The sequence below is a fragment of the Chenopodium album genome, chromosome 13 (genome assembly GCF_948465745.1).
Source record: "Chenopodium album chromosome 13, dcCheAlbu1.1, whole genome shotgun sequence".
Taxonomy (NCBI): domain Eukaryota; kingdom Viridiplantae; phylum Streptophyta; class Magnoliopsida; order Caryophyllales; family Amaranthaceae; genus Chenopodium; species Chenopodium album.
In genome coordinates this window covers 2,347,511-2,368,613 of record NC_137846.1, presented here as the reverse complement: position 1 = coordinate 2,368,613, position 21,103 = coordinate 2,347,511, and the positions used below count along the sequence as shown (strand labels likewise).

Here is a 21,103-nt window from a genome sequence, read left to right as displayed (position 1 = left end):
CAGTGTTTCAAAATTAAAATTAGTAATTCATAACTTATTATTCATGCACTAATCACGTATCCACGTATTTTTGTTTTAATTTGCTCGTTTAAAATCCTCCAAATGTGCCTAAACACCCTTTAAGACCTTCTAAATATACCCGGTAATAAGATAGATATATGTAATTACATATCAGGTTTATAATTACTTATGCATTTAGATGAATAGATATAGATGAAGCAATTTTCAACTTTAATTTTTTTTTTCCCTTTTCCCTTTTTCTTTGTCACTTTATAATTATTGTTTTCATTTATAATACGAAGTAATAATTATACCAAATTCTAAATTTTAAGAAGAGTAATTAGTAAATGATTCAAGTTTCTCTCTCCTAAAAAAAACTCATCTCTCCCTCTTTCTATCACTTTCTCTCTCTTTCCTCTGAACTCTGCAACTAGTTTTCAGATCATTTACTCTCCCAGATTCTCTCTCCTACCTTTTCGCTGATTCATTTCTGACCATTTTCCTCTTTCTCTCTCCTCTTTTTTCCGGCGCTAGTCAATCCACCTTTGACTTTCTTTACACCCTCAAAAAAAAAAAAAAAAAAAAAAAAAAACTCTACTATTTTCTCGCAATTTGTGATTTCGAATTTGTTCGTATTTGAGTGTAATTTTTGTTAGTTCTTAGTGTAATTCAGCTGAAATTAAGCTGATTGATAATGCCGGTTTTCCGAAGTTTCTGGAATACTTGATGATGAAGTGAAATTTGATTTGAGGAAATTGTTGTAATTGAAGTTTTTAATTGAGAATTTGATGTATGGAAGGGTTTCATTACTTTGAGAATGGATGAGTTGAAGTTGAAGTTGAGTTTGAGTTTGAGTTGAATTTCTTTGGATTTTATGTGTTTGATTTTTGGGGGAAAAATCTGGTTTGAGCTTCAATTTTTGAGGAGATGGATAAAATGACTACAGATCTTACTCGCAATGGTCCTGTTGAAAGAGATATTGAGCAGGTAAATTCTTAATTTCTTACTATTTTTTTTTTCGAATTTTTATGCTTAATTATTTTGCAATTTTGATTGTTAGCGTTGTAATTGCTATTTTTAGGCGAAATTGAAATGATTTGAACTTATTATGAGCATTTGGTGTAATTGAATGTATGAATAATTTTATCATTCATGAATAATATGATTGCTTGGAGTTGAGATGTATGGAAATAGCTGAAGCCGAATTCGGTTTAATTTGTTAGGTGTTTAGGCTAATTAGAGATTTTCGAATGTTCTTTTGTGGTCAAGTGTAACATTAGATGACATTGTTTTTGCGAAGAGGACTATGAGTAACTAGGAGTTAGTTAGTAGTGAATCCGAGGAAAAATTAGCTATGAATTTGGTAACTGATGGGAATTGTTTGAGACCAATTCAAATTAGGCTAATTTGTTATGTGTATCATCCAATTAGGAGTCTGGTCTGTAATCTGTATGTAGTTTCGTTATCACGTGGTTTAATTAGACAACATTGCTCTGGTGATGGAGAATACGAGTAACATTGATGTTCATAGACGATATAACCATGCGTTTGGTATCTTATTCAGTCGGCCTATATGAAGGGTTTGCGATCTAAACTCAACTTCACTTTGATACATACTTAGAAATTATGCTACTTCATGGTTTTGTTTCTGATAGTAATGGACTTTAAGAGTACACTGAGCGCAAATGCAAGATCCACTGTTGTAATAATGCCTAATATTAGCTTTAAAAAATTGAGAACTGCTAATGTTTATTAGAAAAAGAGGGAAGTTTAGGTGTCATTAGAAAGGCTACATTGCGGAAAGGGAGTTAGATATAGTTACATTACCGACAATTTTGAGACACCAGTTGGTTTGGAATCATATCTTTCAAATGACTGATCTTCAATTTCAACTATGTTGGGCTTAGTCTCATACCATAGTTCCCTAGATGCGGTTCTGTCTTAGTGTTTGATTACTCCTGTCAGTAACTCTGTATGTAGTTCTTGTCTGCTGCCCCTCTATAACAAAACAGAGGCCACTTGGATATCATAGTTATGAGAATAGATGGTTAACATGTATAGTTTGTCCTCTCACCTGGAAAAGACTTTTTGCAAGGAGTCAAACACAAAGTGTCAGTATAATAATATCCTTTGAGCATTTCAACGATCATTTTGATCATTTATAGGCTATTCGCTGGATTCATTTCAGGCGATTACTGCCCTTAAAAAAGGTGCATATCTGCTTAAGTATGGAAGAAGAGGAAAACCAAAGTTCTGTCCGTTCCGGCTATCCAATGTAAGTTTCTCTTTTTTTATGAACTTGTTTGTTTATGTTGTTCTTTCCTGCTTCAGATATTTGACTGGGTAATAGTACCCTGAATGCTTTCATTAGTATCTTTATGACTGAAATATTGATTACAGGATGAATCTGTTTTGATATGGTTCTCGGGGAAAGAGGAGAAGCACCTGAAGCTGAGCCATGTTTCCAGAATTATTTCTGGCCAGCGCACAGTAAGTCACACAATTTGTTTAAGATCTTTTTGAGTAACATGATATTTTCTGTCACTTAAAAGGAAAAGTAAAACCAAAAATCTAGGGTTCGTTTGGCATTGTTGTGGTTTTCAGTTTTTTGGTTTTTTGTATTTTAAAAGTGTATAATATATGTAATATAATGAATCCAAAATTAGTCAAATTTATTAAAATCATGCTAATTTTGAAAACTGACAATTAAAAGTGAAAACACCTTTTTCTTGTTTCCTGTTTTTGGTTTTTTGTTTTCAAAAAAACTGAAAACAAAAAACAATGCCAAACAAGCCCCTAGTTATTTTTGAATGTGTAAATTTTTTGTTTTTGTGAATTACCAAATATCCTGTGTGTTTTGTGTGATTCACGTGGTATATTGTTTGCCTTTTTTGTTTTTAATAAAGTTTAGTTGGGGATGGTGGTAGGAAAAGAATGAGGGATTGTAAGCTGCTGTTTGATGGTAATTTGGAATTTTCCTAATGGTGTTAAAAGATTTTGACTGAACTCATTTGGATGTATGTGGATCCATACTAATCAATTCCTTCTCCATACAGCCAATTTTTCAAAGATATCCTCGGCCGGAGAAGGAATACCAGTCATTTTCTCTCATATATAATGATAGATCATTGGACTTGGTATGAATTTTCTATACTCTGTACCTTATTATATGGAATTCTCCTTCTTCGGGCCCTTTTGTTTCTTTATTTTTCTTCAAGCAATTTTCAAGTTACTTTTTATCATCAGATTTGCAAGGATAAGGATGAAGCTGAAGTATGGTTTAGTGGTCTCAAAGCTTTGATTTCAAGGACTCAGCAACGGAAGTGGAGAACAGAATCAAGGAGTGATAGCATTCCATCTGAAGCAAATAGTCCTAGGACCTATACACGAAGAAGCTCTCCTTTACACTCTCCCTTTGCTAGTGGAGATAGCTTGCAGAAGGTACTACATAATAAAAAAGGAACAGAAGTAATAAAAAAGTATCATTTCCTTGTTGAAATTTTATCTTCCATGCTTGATTGAGTTTTATTTAAATGAAATCAGGATAGCAGTGAACACCTTCGTCTTCATAGTCCATACGACAGCCCCCCTAAAAATGCTTTGGACAAAGCAGTCTCAGATGTGATGCTCACTGCGCCCCCTAAGGGTTTTTTCCCTTCAGATTCTGCTGCTATGTCTGTCCATTCCATTTCTTCAGGCTCAGATAGTGTATATAGTCAAATGAAAGGAATGGGTGCAGATACTTTTAGGGTCAGTCTATCAAGTGCTGTTAGCTCATCAAGTCAAGGTTCTGGTCTTGATGAGGGGGATGCCCTGGGTGATGTTTTTATCTGGGGAGAAGGTACAGGAGATGGTGTGTTGGGTGGTGGAGTGCGTAGAACAGGTAGTTGTTTTGGCAACAAGATGGATTCTTTGTTGCCTAAGGCATTAGAGTCGGCTGTAGTGTTGGATGTCCAGAACATAGCTTGTGGCGGACGGCATGCAGCTCTAGTTACCAAGCAAGGGGAGATTTTTTCTTGGGGTGAGGAAACAGGTGGCAGACTGGGGCATGGGGTGGATGCTGATGTATCACATCCAAAGCTCATTGATGCCCTCAGCACCACCAACATTGAGCTTGTAGCATGTGGGGAGCATCATACTTGTGCTGTCACCCTTTCTGGTGAATTGTACACCTGGGGTGATGGTGCTTTCAATTTTGGCCTTCTTGGGCATGGGAATGATGTAAGCCACTGGGTCCCGAAAAGAGTGAATGGTCCGCTAGAGGGCATACATGTCTCATACATCTCCTGTGGACCCTGGCACACAGCTGTTGTGACTTCTGCTGGCCAATTATTTACTTTTGGAGATGGCACTTTTGGTGTTTTGGGCCATGGAGACCGTAAAAGTGTTTCCATACCCAGAGAAGTGGAGTCCCTAAAGGGTCTTCGCACAGTTCGAGCTGCTTGTGGTGTTTGGCATACTGCTGCAGTTGTAGAAGTTATGGTGGGCAGCTCAGGGTCTAGCAACTGCTCTTCAGGTAAGCTATTTACTTGGGGTGATGGAGATAAAGGCCGACTTGGGCATGGTGATAAGGAGGCAAAACTTGTGCCCACATGTGTTGCTGATCTTGTAGAGCCTAATTTCTGTCAGGTTACCTGTGGACATAGCATAACAGTTGCACTTACAACGTCTGGTCATGTTTATACGATGGGTAGCCCTGTTTATGGCCAACTAGGTAATCCTCATAGTGATGGGAAGCTCCCGACACGTGTGGAAGGAAAGCTTTCAAAGTGTTTTGTGGAGGAGATAGCTTGTGGTGCTTATCATGTTGCTGCCTTGACCTCAAGAACTGAAGTTTACACTTGGGGGAAGGGTGCCAATGGACGATTAGGTCATGGGGATACAGAAGATCGAAATGGCCCTACATTAGTAGAAGCTCTAAAAGATAAACAAGTGAGAAGTATTGCTTGTGGTACAAACTTCACTGCCGCTGTATGTCTACATAAGTGGGTTTCAGGTGTTGATCAGTCAATGTGTTCTGGCTGTCGCTTGCCATTTAACTTCAAAAGAAAACGGCATAACTGTTACAATTGCGGGCTTTTATTTTGTCATTCATGTAGTAGTAAGAAGTCTTTCAAGGCTTCCATGGCACCTAATCCAAACAAACCTTATCGGGTCTGTGATAATTGCCTTACTAAACTTAGGAAAGCAGTTGAAACTGGGGCTTCAACCCGTTCCTCTGCTAGTAGAAGAGGAATCGTGAATCAAGGGACTGAGCTTAATGAGAGAGAGGAAAAGCTTGATTCTGGATCCCGTGGTCAGCTTGCAAGATACTCTTCAATGGACTCCTCAGAAGGTCGATCTAAGAAAAACAAGAAGTTTGAATATGATAGCAGTCGTGTATCACCTATACCAAATGGAGGGTCACAATGGGGAGCTAATATATCCAAATCTTTCAATCCTATGTTTGGGTCATCAAAGAAATTTTTCTCCGCTTCAGTTCCTGGATCCAGAATAGTTTCTCGAGCAACTTCACCAATCTCTAGACGGCCAAGTCCACCTCGTTCAACAACACCTACCCCAACCCTCTCAGGACTTATGTCCCCAAAAGTGACTGTTGATGGTGCCAAGGGGACCAATGATAGCCTTAGCCAGGAGGTTATCCGATTAAGAGCACAGGTATGGAACTTATTTTCTACTTGTAATGTTACATCTGTGACTATTGATTTATCCCTTTACATTGAACAATTTAGCATTTCTATAAAGTATCATAAACATTAGTGGCTTTGCTAGAATGATAAGACACCTTTTTGAAAGTTTACTGTGTATTTGTAACCATTACATTTCATAGCGGAGATCTGTTAATTAAGTTTGTTATGGAAATGAGGATGATTATCTGTGAGTTCAAATTTATGGTCACTTGGTATTTCTAGATTCAATTGTGAGTGAACCGTTATTTTTAGTCTAATTACTTTTGAAGTATGCTGTTGCCAACATGGTCATAATTATCCTGTTCTTTTCTTGTAGGTTGAAAGTCTCACTCGCAAAGCTCAGGTTCAAGAGGTTGAATTGGAAAGAGCAAACAAGCAATTAAAGGAAGCGATATCAATAGCAGGTGAAGAGACTGCAAAATGCAAAGCGGCCAAGGAAGTGATCAAATCACTAACTGCCCAGGTATCTTTTAGATTTTCTTCACTTTCTCTATATTTCTATATTTTTCTCGACTCTTGTAACTTATCACGTTATTTTGAATTCATTACAAAGTATAAAGTCTTCTCTTATAATTTGGTGCACCTGTTATGAGTTTGATTTTGATTCACCGGAATTAATGATAGTTATCTTGTTGCAACTGTCTACTGATCATTGATGTGATTTTGCGTTGATGAGTAATATATATCTTTCTTCATACAGCTCAAAGAGATGGCTGAAAGGCTACCTGTTGGAGCTACGCGAAATAGCAAGTCTCCTGTATTTCCATCGTTGTCCTCCACTCCTACTTTTGCTGACATCTCAAATCCCTCAATCGACCAATGTAATGACCAGATACCTAGCCTTGACTCATATGGTTTCAATGGTCTTGTGTTTTCAAATGGGTCAGCCACCCCTAGTAGCCGTAGTTCTGTTCAAAGTAGAGTAGCTAGTACAGAGGCGACAAGAAATGGTAATAGAACTCGAGAAGGTGAGCCTCGTCCAGAGAATGAATGGGTTGAGCAGGATGAGCCGGGTGTATATATTACATTTGTCTCCTTACCTGGAGGTATCAAGGATCTAAAGAGAGTTCGTTTTAGGTGAGTTCTTTCTTCTGTAGTCCTATTTTAGATTGTGTTTTAAGTTGTAGATTTGTTAATTTCATACTCTTAAGTAGTCTATAGGCCACTTTTCTTTGCTCGTCAGATACAGCCATACAGGGGCATTTGGACTGTCAAAGTTTATATAATTGTTTTTCCCTGTTTATTGCAGCCGGAAAAGGTTTAGTGAAAAGCAAGCAGAACAGTGGTGGGCAGCAAACCGAGAAAGAGTATACGAGCGCTACAATGTTCGTACATCTGATAAGTCGAGTGTTGGTGTTGAAAGTGACCTAGGCTCATTCATCACCGATAAATGAAATTTGTAGACTTGGAGATTTATTTTTCAAGTTTCGCTCCTACAGCTTATGCATTATGTTGTTCCACACGATTTTGTGCTAATCTTTATGAAGCTGTGAATCTTGGACTAATATTAACAGTCCAGATGCAGAGGTTCGATTGTTTTCTTTGATTCTTTCTCTAGTCCCTAAAATTTGATTGTAGCTTCCCTTTTTTTTTTTTCCTTATCTTTTTTAATCGTAAGATGTGTGAGGATTGAGGGTGAGAAATGTATATACATTGTACGTTGCTGGCTATTGTTAAAAGCAGCTGCCTTGTAAATTCTGATTAAATGAAAGCAATTTTCAGGTTTTCTAACCTCCTTTGGTAGGGCTTTCCAGTCTCCATGTATAACTTGGCTGAACATTGACCATACCGCGATGATTGTTCAGTATTTTTGATAATTTTCATCTTAATAATATAAATTGATTGTAGCTTTCTTGTTTAAGCTGAATTTGTTCATATATACAGATCAAAGGGACAAATACATTCGTGACTCTGTCAATAGTTTATGTAAAGGTCAATGTATAGTCATTTCCGAGGCAAACAACTAAACACAAATTGAATTTGTTTAATAATGCTGTAAAGATTGTTTTGTACTTAGTATGATTCATTTACATAACTACATCATAAAAACTCATTAGTGTATTACAAGTAGTATATATTTCATCTTGATGTACTAAAAAAATTATGATATTCAAGTAAATCAATAGGCAGAATCAATAATTCAGTATGCAAATGGGAAGGAGAGCAATAAACTGGATACCTAGGTACATCGATATGACCAATTCTTTACTAGAATTCTTGCTACTAGTTGGGGATAACTATATATAATAGCAATTTGGTCTGTTTTAAGTTGGTGCATTTCACCATTTAATTTCGTTGAATGTGGACAATTGGCTTGGTCTGTTTGTCCCGACGTTTGAAGAATGTTTTCAACAGAAAGTAGTTACTATGTTGGCTTGGGCTGTAGTCATCTCTTCTGGTTCGTCTATATCATCCATTTTAGCGACTTTGTCAGGTTTGCTTTCCTCCATTGGAGCTTTTCTTTTGGCGATCATCTTCCTCTTCTCCGCCATTTTAGCAGCATTTTCGGGAGAAAGTGTCTTCTCCTCTGCTTTTTCAGAGTTTACCTCTGTTTTCTGATCATCAGTATTTTCGTCAGCAATCATCTTCATCTCCTCCATTTCATAGATTTCTTGAGAGGATTTCTTCTGATTCTTCTCTGTTTCTTGAGAAATTGCCACATTCTCCTCTGTTTCTTGAGAAATTGTCGTCTTCTCCTCCGTTTCAGCGAATTTAGCTGGTATTTTCTCCATTGTTGATCAGCTGAATTTAGAAAGAGAGGTTGAGTGTATTTGAATTGCTGATTTTAGGGATACAAATTGAGTGGATTTTAGAGAGAGAAGTAGAAGTTGAGTGGATTTTAGAGAGAGAAAATGAGTTGGCAAATTGTAACAACCTCTGTTGTTAGTTATTATACCAAGTTTTAATTCGTTTTTGAATAAAAATAAGAGAGAGTTAACGCGCGTCTTTTGAATTGTGGCATGGGTTCTTACTTCTTAGATAGATAATTATGGAGTATTCTACTACTAAGGCCTAAGGGGCTTAGGGAGTGCTTAGTTGCTTATGATGCTCGACTTCGTGTTAGGGTAGCCCGACTTGACACATTATCATTTTTAGTCTATTTTTCTACCGTGTTCAATTGAGCTAATCTCGAGTAGTTGTACTTTGTTTCGCATTACACCTTTATTTTCTTTTTTTTTTTTTTTTTTTGGAAACACATTACACTTCTTTTTTTATTTATAATTTCTTTGTCCTATGAGATGCTCGTATACTTAATTCATATTATAAAAAATAAAAAAAAAAACTCATACACGTAGGAAAAAATCTGTTAGTATTGCTTTATAAATTTCTTTTCCTCCTCAAATTCGCTCTCTAGAAACTTTCTCTCTTAAAAAACTCTAAATTTCTCTCTAAATTTAATTAAAATTAGTAAATTGTAAACATGGAGATATTTAATTTTGAAAAGCTATGAAAGTATGAAATGAATTGAGATGAATTGTCCGACTTTTTTTTATAAAGATACCTCTCTGTTTTCACATCGGATGCATAATGACTAATGAGCATAGAGCACCCTAGTGTCCCATGTAAATTTCATATTACTAATACTACTCGTACTAATTATAATAATATTGCGCTGAAAATCTTCATTTGCATCAATAGCTTAGAAATTTATGGGATGTTATCATGAAGGGATTTGAAATAAACAAATGAGCGTTTTACTATATTTTGATAACAATCCTTTATTTAAGCATATATCTACAAAGGCAAGGAGCAAATTTTATACTTCACTATAACACCTCAAATGATACATTTGTGTTCCCTGAAACTCGTAAGTTTTCCCTATTTAACTTAGAAAGCTAACAAAATTTTGTATTTCTTGTTTACTGATCAATGCATAAACTAGATACAAGTACATGCTGAAGTTCAGAAGAGCTCAACACTCCATCGATTAAATAAGATGAATACTAGAAGCAACACAGCTGAATACCAACGAGGAAAATGGATTTCGAACATTTTTTTTGTTGATACATCACCATTCTTCTATCGTAAGTATTTTGCTAGCCATGGAATCTCCTGACAGTCCTCTAGAGCAAATGTCACATCATCGCTGATAAATAGAAGCAGAAAAAAAACGAGTTAAAAAGCTTACAGGCTATGTATAGTAACTTGCACTTGGCTTAAAACTACAGTGGTATAAAAAACATTTGATGACTTGTGTTGAGTTGCTTCTAGTATTCAGCTTATAAATCGAAAGCAGAGAGAGTATTATGGAGCTAAGAAAACCAATGTAACAGTCTGAGTTTGAATTGCAATTCAAACGCGGATACTATAGTTCTTAAGAAAATCAGAAAGTACCTAATACAAAGCCTTGCAAACAAGTATTGATATTATTGGACAATGTGTACTGAAACTTACCTAGGGAAATTCAACTGCAACTTCTGCAACCGATGCCTGGAACCTGGCTCACAAAGGATGATTCTGCATTCACCGAGTTTACAGCTGTGTGAAACCAGATAGAGTTAGTCGAGGTATTAGAAGCCTCAGTATACTAAAAGAAGGAACGAGTAGAAGTTTCGCTGCAGTCCCTCTTCAAGTAAGATACTCCCTCCATCCCTAACTAACAGGTTACAATTGATGGATTGTTCAGTCTCTACAAAAATTGAGTTAATATCCTATAATTATCCTTCACTATTTTACATTTTTTGGATTACAAAGCAGGAAAAATTCTTCAATATTCACAACTATGTTTCCACTTTACTAATAGTCTTTCTTTGGAATCCTTGGTGAAAGGTATCTTTAAGGATAATTCAGTAATGTCTAAATTTTAGTTTACTAAATCGGGTGCCAATTATTTTGGGAAAGGCCAAAAATATATGTTTGGTAACCTTGTAATGGATAGTTTGGCTAGTTCTTTCCCAAGGTAGTTCAAGATTGTTTAAGAATTCATCATTCAGCAGTGATTGACTGACTGCATAAGTTCAAGGACAACTAACAAAAGGCAAAGAATATCATGGACTAAAATCCTCAGAACACCAAAGCACCTAATTGGAAAAAGGGGATATAATAAAATGAGCAACAGATATTAGTACTTACCCAACTCTTAAGAGAACATCACATCTAGGAAATTGCTCACCATTTCTTGTACAAAAGCAAGACACCGTGAAAGCCAGCTGCATAAATAATGAAGAAAAACTAATCATTTCAGAAAGGTTATATTGTGTCTTGCCTACAGTTTTATCATTTCTCGCAAATAGTCATTATAAAGTCATGGAGAAGAAAAAAATGATTGAGAATTTGTGGGTGATCCAGAGTTTGTTTGTACGGAGGCTTTTCATCGGCTCAATTTCAAAGATATTATGATAGAACAACAGTTACTATAATGAGCAGATGTACAACACATTTTTTTAGAGCTAATAAAACAATGTTTAGGAAATGATGATAAGCAGCATAACAAAAGATGTCAAAGGTCTGAAGAATCCAACCTTTTCAAAGGTGGTCTCGGCCATTCCTGTCTTGTAAAGCTCTTGCACCATAGCCGCCAAAAATATCTTTCCCAATCTGCAGGAGCTCCTGATCACCTACTAAACCAAAACAAAATTATTGTTAAGAAATGTCATCAGAAGAATATTCACATGCTTTAGGGTGCAGCAAGAGGGTTCCTCTGACAACTCAGCGAGCAGAAGGGGATAGGGGGTCATCAAATCCAGGAAGTGCAATCAGAGAAAGATGAAAATGACCCATATATGATGTGTTTAAGCTGGTACGGTAATAACAATAAGTTGCAATGAAATAACTAGTCCAACAATTGTGCATTAAATTTCACTCACTTGAATGTGAGGTGCCTGAAACATTTCCTGTATGGCTGCTTCAACTTCTGCCATCCCAACACTTGCTTCCTCTGAGGATTGATCAACATAATGAAGTCAATCAAAAGTGGTACAATGAGGATCATATGAAAAGAAATGGAACTGGTAAACAAAAATCACATATTCTGCACATAGCTTTCTATCAAAAGTGGTTCAATGAGGATCAGGACATGATTCAAGGGTAGGGCATCAAGTTAAACAAAAATCACAGAGAACATAGCTTTCTATATTTCATAATCTGAATTTTGAACACATATTCTTGACTTTAGAATATTATGTACCAGCAGAAGCCGTATCAGCTGGAGTGACCTGATTCTTGATAAGGTAATCTGTAATTTCTGCTGCACGGCGGCATATTTCCAGAGCCCTACGTGCATCTCCAGAAATAGCAGCTACCTGATTACAAAGATTGACTTGAATATCATCACAGTATACGGTAAAGAAGATACAATGATGGAGAAAAAAGTACATCTAGATGCGATAACTTTCAACAAGGCAATTATAATGACCTTTCTAGAAGCGAATTCCACAGTTTGCTTATCAAAAGCCACATTCCTTTAAGCCGGCTCATAATTATTTCTTGAAGTTGCTGGAAGGTATAGGGGGCCAAAACAGAGTCTGTTTATTCCCATACGACTTGAGATACGAGGAAGCAATTTCTCAGGAAGGTCCATCGTATTAGCTATTCCTGCAAGTAGGGTATGGATTATGGAGTGAGTATTGATTGTCACTACTCTCCTTCGAGACATTATACTACAGCAGGAAAGGAATGAATTTTCGGACACCTAAGCCCTGAGGAGTGAGAATTACAAGCAAAATTCTACCTATCACAATGAGCTTGGAATTTGGTCTAGTTGGCCAATCAAGAATGTTATAAAGAACCTGACACAAATGGGAGGTCCACAAAAAGTAGTTTCCTAATGACAAAGTAGAGCTACTAAAATATAAAGGAGTTACCGATTGGTTTCTGGTTACAAGAAGATCAACCCAAATCATCAAACTTTATCTTTATCCCCCATATAATTATTGATCAAATTCAGAAACCAAATCATTAAACTACTACCTTTATCCCACATATACTTATTGATCAAATTCAAGAAATAAAAAACATTAAACAAACAATGCTATAACAAAATCAAAAGAAAATATACCTCTCAATCCTAGCAGCCCACAAATCACTTGTAAGAAGCTTTTCTTTCAAAGTCCAAACTCTCTTCTTTCCCTTTGGTGGCTTAGGAAGCTCAACCTCCTTCCCCAATTTCTTAGCCTCACAAAACACACACATCCAATCACCTTCAGGAACCTCTTTCAATGGAGGCTTTAAGCACTTCAAATGAAACCCACCAAGGCAATCGTGACACTCGACCATCACCGCCTTTCCGCCTCGAAAACACATCTTACATTCCTCCACCTCAGGGTGCTCCTCATCGGAGCTCGCATTCTCTCTCCTCTTCACATAAATATCATCCCCCACTGCAAATTCACTCTCGTTATACTTTATTTTCTTATAATAGACCCTTTTCTTAGGCACATTTTGAGCTCGAGCTTGAGCTTTTGCAACATTTTCCATTTTTCCGATTCAACCCCTCCATTTCTCTTCCTTTTTTCAGACAAGGCAGGAGACTTTGATTGAATTGGTTCAAGGGTCGATACCTTCTCAATCTGGGTACTACTATTTGGATTTTTTAACAGATTTGGGGGTTTTGGGAGATTTTTCTAGGGTTTTGGGGGGGAATTGATTAATGGGTTTTTTTGGGGTCGGGAAAAAATCATCGGAATTAAGCGATAATCGACGAGAAGATCGACGAGGTTGAGTTGATTCAATTGGTGATGAAACGAGGCGAGATGGAGCTTGAGTATTAGGGGTTTGAAGAGAGAGAAAAGAAGGTGAAATTGGGGGTTTTAATTTTCTTTTTAGATCTGAGGATTTATTGATTTTGATCAGAGTTTACGCCATTGAAGCTCTGCAGGTGAAGGTATTGAAAAAGTGTCAATTTAGGAGAGACAAAATGGAGGAAGAAGGTGAGATAGAGCTGAGGAGAAAGATACTGAGTGACTGAAATTTGGCGGGAAAATTGCCTTCCTTTTATAGGGGTTACCTTTGGAACATTGAACCGTTGGGCTTTGACTAAAGTCCAAATATAGTGGAATTTTTATTTTATTTTTATACATGTTTTTATAACTCAAGCAAAACTATCCGAAATCCAAAAATTCAATTCGTATCCATTTCGAAAATTAGGGTATCTGGTTCAATAATCATAATAGTTTAGGTATCTGTTTCAATAATTTTTTATCGGGTATGGTTATTGGGTATTATTTTAAAATTAACGGTTACCCAATCCGATCGGATAAGAAACTTTTTTTTTTCCTATCGAGCGCCTGTTCTCTTCAAATTATTTTCAGTTCAGTTTAGTTCAGCTCTAATGAGTTCAATTCAGTTCTTTCTCTCATAAAATATTCAGTTCAGTTTAGTTCAGCTCCAATAAGTTCAGTTTAGTTCAGTCAATCAGAACAGGCCCTTAATTCTGTTTTTCTAAAATCTAAACTCTTAATTTACTTCATATTTACTTTATAATACCAATTATTAATAATTCAGCCAAAATAATGTGATATTGTTGTTAATTAGTGTTAAATGATATCATAATAACTACATTATTAAATTTAATTATCATTATTGGATATCATATTGGATACCCGATAACCGATTCAATATTCGGGTACCCAAAGTCTGGATACCCAAACTTATCAATTCGGTTTATGAATATCACGTTTAGTGATATTGGTTATCGGTTACCCGAACCGATAATACTAACAGTACGGATACCCATCCCATGCTCACCCCTACCCTTTCTACTCTTTTGTCTTCGTTTTACTAAAATGGTTATATCAGATTGGTATTATTATGATTTTCACTACACATGGTTGACCTGTAAATTAGGAGTATACTAAAATTATGGTATTCTCAAAATACGGATTGAAATGAATTAAGCAATAACTTCCATAATATTTCGTACTCTATAATATTTTGATGTTTTTGTGAAAGGCATAAGAAGTATATGATATATTCGATCGGACATTTGATCAATATTTATCCTTGATAGGTATAATGTAACCATTTAATTATTTAAATGAAATAAGTAAAATTTAGTATATGTTGCACCTTGATCTGATAATGGTGCTTGTCAATCAATCATCAACCAAACACTAACTATATACTAAAATAGAGATCAGGAGTGACACATGTCATCTCCTGGTTAAATTTTTTCTCTCTCAAATTTTATTTTATTTATTTATTTATTTTTGTTAAATCTTCTTTAAAACTATTGTATAGTATAAAATATCTTTTCCATATTTAGCTAACGTATTTCCTTCATATGATTTTATACCTTTATATTAGGTATCTATAAATCATGATGAACTTAAATAAGGTAATAATAATATTATTAACTAAGATTTTTGGTCAATTTTAATTTTATTTTAATTTATATATAGTCAAATTTTTTTGCTAACAAATATGTGGTTTTATGGCCCTTTTGGTTTTATGGCCTTCGACAATCTTGGCAATGGAGGTTCCTGATACGACTCGGGATGATTTTCATTATTGGGCGAGTACCCCTTATGGAAAGTACTTGGTTAAAACTGGTTATGCATGTTGGAGTTTATAGGTACTACGCAGCGGATAAAACATGAATCACATTCATAAAAATACCTAATCCCAAGAACACATGCATATTACACTAGACACATAATCATACCTTTGAAGCGTGAATTCCACGTAGCAAATGATTGACAAATCGGGGAGAGAATAGAGCCCCAAGCGTTGCTCCTCTACTTAGTCCACGAGCTTCGAACGAGCCGTCCACCAATACTAGATTGGTCGAGTGATTGAGGAAAACCGCGATCACCACCTTAATTGGACTAACCCACCACCACGATCTACCACCACCACGAACCACCAGACTGGCGCCAAGGGAGGAGGAGAGAGCCGTGAGATAGAGAGGAGTACGAGAGGGGTTGGTCTCGTGTTTGCTAATTAGGGTTTGATCACACTGATCAGATAATTGCATCCATGATAGCAAACCCTAGGCACCTAGTCTATTTATAATCCCATTATAATTAGACTAGGGTTAGGAAGCCCAAAACCCTTCAATCCACTCCATGTGGTCGGCCATACTAGAGGATGAGGCCCATCATGGGCCTTATCCTCTTGTGCCCGATCCAGACCCTTTGTGTGACCTTATACGATCCGTCCAATTGGGCTTTGGGCTATTTTACTAGCCCAAAGATCGTTAGTACCTCTAGCTATGATAAAACGACGACCCAAATGTCCGAACTTAATTATCTCCATAATTTGATCAATTTATACATCTAGTAATTGCACACGACGAATACATAAAATCCTTCAATGCAGTGCTTCAGCAACAACTTTCTCCTGCTTCCACACATTCCGCTGATGACTCCTTCTGGAAGGTTCTTTGGTCTCTCCAGTTTCAGCCTAAATGGAAGTTATTTTTACGGAAACTGCTACACCGCGCTCTTGTAGTCAAGGTGGAACTCAATCATACAGGAGTTCCGATTCAAGACGTGTTATGTGACCTCTGTCGTTCGGAACCAGAGGATTTACAGCACCTCTTCATAATGTGCTTTAGTGCACGATCAGTTTGGAGGGGTTGATGCCTCGACATTCGCTCAGAATTTAATGGAGACCTTTCTCTCTCAGATTGGATTCAAGATTATATCCGATTTTTTATTAGTCAGGAAAGTCCTTCGAGTACTCGCTTAGGTACCTTCGTGGGTACGCTTTTGGAGTTTGTGGTTATGCCGTAATTCCATAATCTTTAGGGATTTTTCTGCGTCCCGGCCTTTTGATTCACTGTTTGCGGAGGTTATGGATAATCATTCAATTAGGAGGAATAAAAATTTAAGGGGACTAAGACTAGATAAAGTTAACCCAAAAAAAGTAATGAACTAAAAAAAATGAAGGGAGAAAAAATATGCCCAAAGTGGGAGTCAAACTTGAGACCTCTATTATCATGTAAAGCTCATCTTACCACCTGAGCTACATTGACAAAATAGTAATTAAGGTATTTTTTTTTAATTATTATTATTATTATTATTTTGAGGGAAAAGGGTTGAGAAATTGAGATTTTTTTTTGAAGATCTAGTATTCCACCTGAGTCTTACTCCGTAATTTTGTAAAAAAAAAATAAAAAAAATAAAATCATATTTTCATCTAGAGCTGTAATCCTTGTAGAATTGTATATCCTTATAACCGACCTATTTTCATCTACTATAATAATAGGAAAGTGAATAAAATTTGGTTTAGACGTTTTCAAAAACACAACAAATTAGGTTTAGACTCGATACAATTTTCATTCGAGAAAAACAATTAGGGTTTCGTGGAAATTCTGAATCAATGGAGGTTGAGCGTACAACATACGATGCTGATCTTCAAGAATTTGAAAGATCTCAAGGTAAAGAAGACGGATTCGATGAATTTCTGAGGAAATACGCGTGTGATAATGATGAATACTCTGATACGAGAGAGATTTTTGATGACAATGAGTTGAAGATCTTGAAGAATTTGTTCCAGAATTTGAATGTTTCTACCAAGAATCGTGAATGGCATGCCATGAATTACGTTGAAATTGTGAACAAGTTTAAAGATGTTGTAATTGATGTTTCTGACGCCTGCTCTATTGAAGTTGATGGCCTTGAATTGATTTCACAATCGAAACATCACTTGACTTACTCTGAGGTGATCGATTTCTTAGTTGTTTGTCATTTTAAACACAACCTTCAGGTAATTAATCACTTTTCTTTTTCCTTCAAAATTGCTATTAATTTAAATTTGTTGCAATTCCTGTTATACACTACATTAAATTATTAATGATATACAATAAAGTATTTATTTAATTGATGAATTTTCAGTATTTCGATGATCAAGAGTACGATGATGATGAAGATGATGATGTTGATGGCTGTATAGGGCCACTTGATGATGCGGAATTTGAAGCTGAATTAGCCCTTAAAGTAATTGATCAGTTTAACAAGCACAAGGTTTGGTTAATCTTTTTGAATCGTATCATATCATATTATATCGACTTATTGGACCCTTTTATATCATTATTGATTCGATCATTTGTTAATTTGTAGGGAGCAAAACTCAAATTAGTACGGATGATAAGGGCCAATTTTATTTTTGACTATCTTTTTCTTTATTACATTACATTTGCTGCCGTTGATGAAGATACTGGGTGTATTGGTACATACCAAGCTGCACTGGCAGAGCGAGGGTCACTCTGCATTATCGGGTTGTTTAGAGATGTTGATGCTGATAAAACCCTGTCTATTCTTTCAATCAAAGGTATAAATTCTTGTTTCGTATTAACTCTTGGTGATGGTATTGCCGTGTTAGAAACAATTAATTGATTCTACAAGGGTTCCACCTAACTACACCAAATCATGTAATTGTAATCACAAGGGTTCCCCTCAAAAAAATTGTAATCACAAGCAAGGGCTGGGTCATTGGCTTATGTTGTTTCTGTCTGCTAATGTGCATGTTGTTATTGAATGGCCACCTTTTTATTTCTGTATGTTTAGTTTGCTGCGTAACGACTACTCACGTAATTAAGCTGATGTAAATGCAGGGGCAGAAGAAGAAGTGAATTATAAGTTGAATTTTCGGGCATCCCTCCTAGCTGAACATCAAGTGAAAGGTGAATCAAGCAGCTTTAACAGTGTTGGCTCTGATGATATACATGCAGGGGCAGTAGAAGCAATGAATAATAACTTGTTTAGTGAAAGATGTCTAGTGAAAGATGAATCAAGCAGATGTAACAGTGTCAGCTTTGATGATATACATGCAGGGCCAGTAGAAGAAATGAAGTATAACTTGATTGATGGGGCACCCTCCTTGCCCAATAATCTAATACGTGTCTAGTGAAAGATGAATCAAGCAGCTGTAGCAGTTTTAGGTCTGATAGTGGTGCATCAGAGATGTCATGGGTGGCTAATGAACCGCGTGGGTATAAGTTGAAGCCTGAATAAAGACTCTAAACTGAGTAGCAGAGGATTTTATCGACCGTGAATTGCTGAGAATGGGGCTAGTTGAAAGAGCTTGCTGCAATCAACCTCTACTTCTTTACCTTAATTGCTCATTATCATTATGTTGTGCCAAATGCCTCTTGCTACAACTATCTCAAACTCTTATTTGCTATTATGTTCAACAAGGGATTCTGTTACTTTGCCTTATAATACTTTGTTGCAGCACACAATTGTGATATTTTTTATGCCTGAGAATTTTTTTGGGTTTTTATGATAATTTTTATCTATTTTCTTCTTTGGTGTAATTGAAAGAGTTAGCATGTTGGTCCCTGATTATATTGGTATAAATGATAGGAAAATAAGTGTAGAATTCATATTGAGACAAAGATAAACCAAAAGTGTGACAATTATAATGAGCTGGGGTAGTACTAGTACATTATATACTTCGTTTTTAGCAATATAGCCATATAGGTGTTTTATAACGAGATGAATTGAGAGTATCACAAAATAAAAGGATTAACCGAAGTTCAGTTGGCCATATTATTGTGGCTGTTGGTCAGGATAAAAAGCCCAAATGTTGCTTAGTTTCATCCCCTTGAATCTGATTTTCATCAAACATTCATCGCAGACTTGTTTGCAGTCAAGTATGCTTTGATTGCTTGCCCAAGCTTTAATGGTATCCCCTTATTCACATTTTTGATCAATTTCCTACAATACATCCTTATCAGCTGTAACAGTCTCTTTGCCACCTGATGGGCTGATGGCCACCCGGTTTCAGTCTCTTAGCGGCTCTTTCTAAGAGAAGGTTCGGCATCTACTCCAAACGAGAGAATAAAAGATAGAAAAAACAAGGGGTCACTCACTTACCTACTCTTAACGGTCAAAGCGAGCAGTGATTAAACTTAAAGCCACATATATACTCCTATGCATACACGATTCATGCACGTATACATAGGATACATACCTCATGAAGTTAACTTATGCAAACACCTATATACATAGTTACCTTCATGTGTTCCTTAGCCACCATCAAGCTTATCAGTCATAACTTATCATTGTTTCTTGTTCCTTCTATTGCTTACCATATATTGCTCAAGTTCCTTATATATATACTTGTCATTGTTTGGGTTCCTTGTATCCAATGACAGATCTAGGATTTCAAAACAAGGGTAGCACCAGATCCCCAAAAAAAAAAAAAAGGAACAACCAGTCGAACAAATTAGGTTAATTTTTATATAATGCGTTTTGCTGTCACAAGTATATTCCTTAAATTTAATGGTATGATGCGTTTTGAATTCTATATTTCATTGGGTATGATTGACACATATGCCAACATAAAATTTAATGGCATGACCGTATGATTGGCACACATACATCAATCATACGAGTAGGAGTAATTATTAACCATTAAATTTTAAATAATTATTTTAATGGAATTTAATTTCTTACAAATAAAGAGTAATTTTTATTCTATACATCAAAATATTACAATCAAATTTTGTGTTGTACATAAGAAAAAAGGTTATTAATTATGTGCCAAACAATAACTCTTCTACTGTACTTTGTTGGAGCTATTTTAACAACAACGGTTTTTTTGCAGGGTTAGCACATGCCACCCCTTGTGCCTCTGTAGATGTAACACCCCCAAATCGATCTCCCTCTACGGAAATACTAGTATAATACGTATAATTATACCGTAGAGATAGACTTAGGCGTATTACCGCCGCGTGATTACGCAAGGCTACTCAAACTCACTAAATAAACCAATACTTTGCTGCGGAAACTTCAAAACTCTTCTTTATTAATAATAACTACAAATAGAAACCAATGTCATGAGTACTCAAAAATAGATACAAAGACCAAGATTCCTAACTTAGTGAAACCAATCCCGGGACTCCAATGCATCAATTATTGACTTTAACCTGAAATAACACTGCTTACCATTACGGTAAACAGGGCGAACCAAAACAAATAGGAAATACGGGTTAGCAAAATATGCTAAGTACGGTAAGTGTAAGATAATTAAACTCAATTTATTTGCAAACATGCTTTTGAAATCAATTCCAATAGTTAATCCAAGAATTCCAAACTCATGATTCAAAACCGATTCTCAATACTCCAATATCAATAATCAATAAAACCAATACCAATTATTTTAAAACCAATTCCTCATATTAAAACCAATTCCTCCATAATAAACCAATGAAACCAATTAAACCAATTCCTCTCCCAAGCGTGCATACCCCCCAAGCTAGTCTCCTTATGTAACAAGGCTATTCTTTAGGAAAGACCCGGTCATACAAAGTCCAAGGCCTTATCAATATACCAAATCCGCATAGTGGGATTACTAACATGCTTATAAAGCATAAATAATAAATTTAATTCAATGATTAAATAAATCCTCTTTAAATCCAATAATTCCAACCTTTAATAATAATAATTCAAATCCTTTTTTTTTATAAATCCAACATGCTTTCAAAACCAATCCTTTTTAAACATGAATAATAAATTAATTAATCA

At 35.9% G+C, this 21,103-nt stretch overlaps 2 protein-coding genes and 1 pseudogene across 3 annotated transcripts; 2 read left to right on the top strand and 1 right to left on the bottom strand.

Annotated features, from left to right (window-relative positions):
• The first annotated feature begins 342 nt into the window (after nt 1–342).
• LOC145574214 (PH, RCC1 and FYVE domains-containing protein 1-like) lies at nt 343–7,425 on the top strand. The gene is made up of 9 exons (XM_081631955.1): nt 343–987; nt 2,189–2,275; nt 2,401–2,490; nt 3,057–3,137; nt 3,247–3,441; nt 3,544–5,658; nt 6,007–6,153; nt 6,391–6,767; nt 6,940–7,425. The coding sequence occupies exons 1-9, from the start codon at nt 928–930 to the stop codon at nt 7,082–7,084; spliced, it is 3,297 nt and encodes a 1,098-aa protein (XP_081488081.1). The 5' UTR covers nt 343–927; the 3' UTR covers nt 7,085–7,425.
• Nucleotides 7,426–9,710: 2,285 nt separating this feature from the next.
• On the bottom strand, nt 9,711–16,221 carry LOC145577062 (origin of replication complex subunit 1B-like; annotated as a pseudogene).
• Nucleotides 16,222–16,545: 324 nt separating this feature from the next.
• Nucleotides 16,546–18,821, top strand: LOC145574216 (uncharacterized). 2 transcript variants are annotated; one of them, XM_081631960.1, is made up of 5 exons: nt 16,546–17,339; nt 17,468–17,596; nt 17,693–17,903; nt 18,187–18,255; nt 18,406–18,821. In XM_081631960.1, exons 1-5 carry the CDS (start codon nt 16,953–16,955, stop codon nt 18,477–18,479), a joined length of 870 nt encoding a protein of 289 aa, XP_081488086.1. In that variant the 5' UTR covers nt 16,546–16,952; the 3' UTR covers nt 18,480–18,821. The 2 variants fall into 2 exon arrangements, with proteins under 2 accessions (XP_081488086.1, XP_081488085.1); XM_081631959.1 differs by having other exon boundaries at nt 18,187–18,821.
• The last annotated feature ends 2,282 nt before the right edge of the window (nt 18,822–21,103 follow it).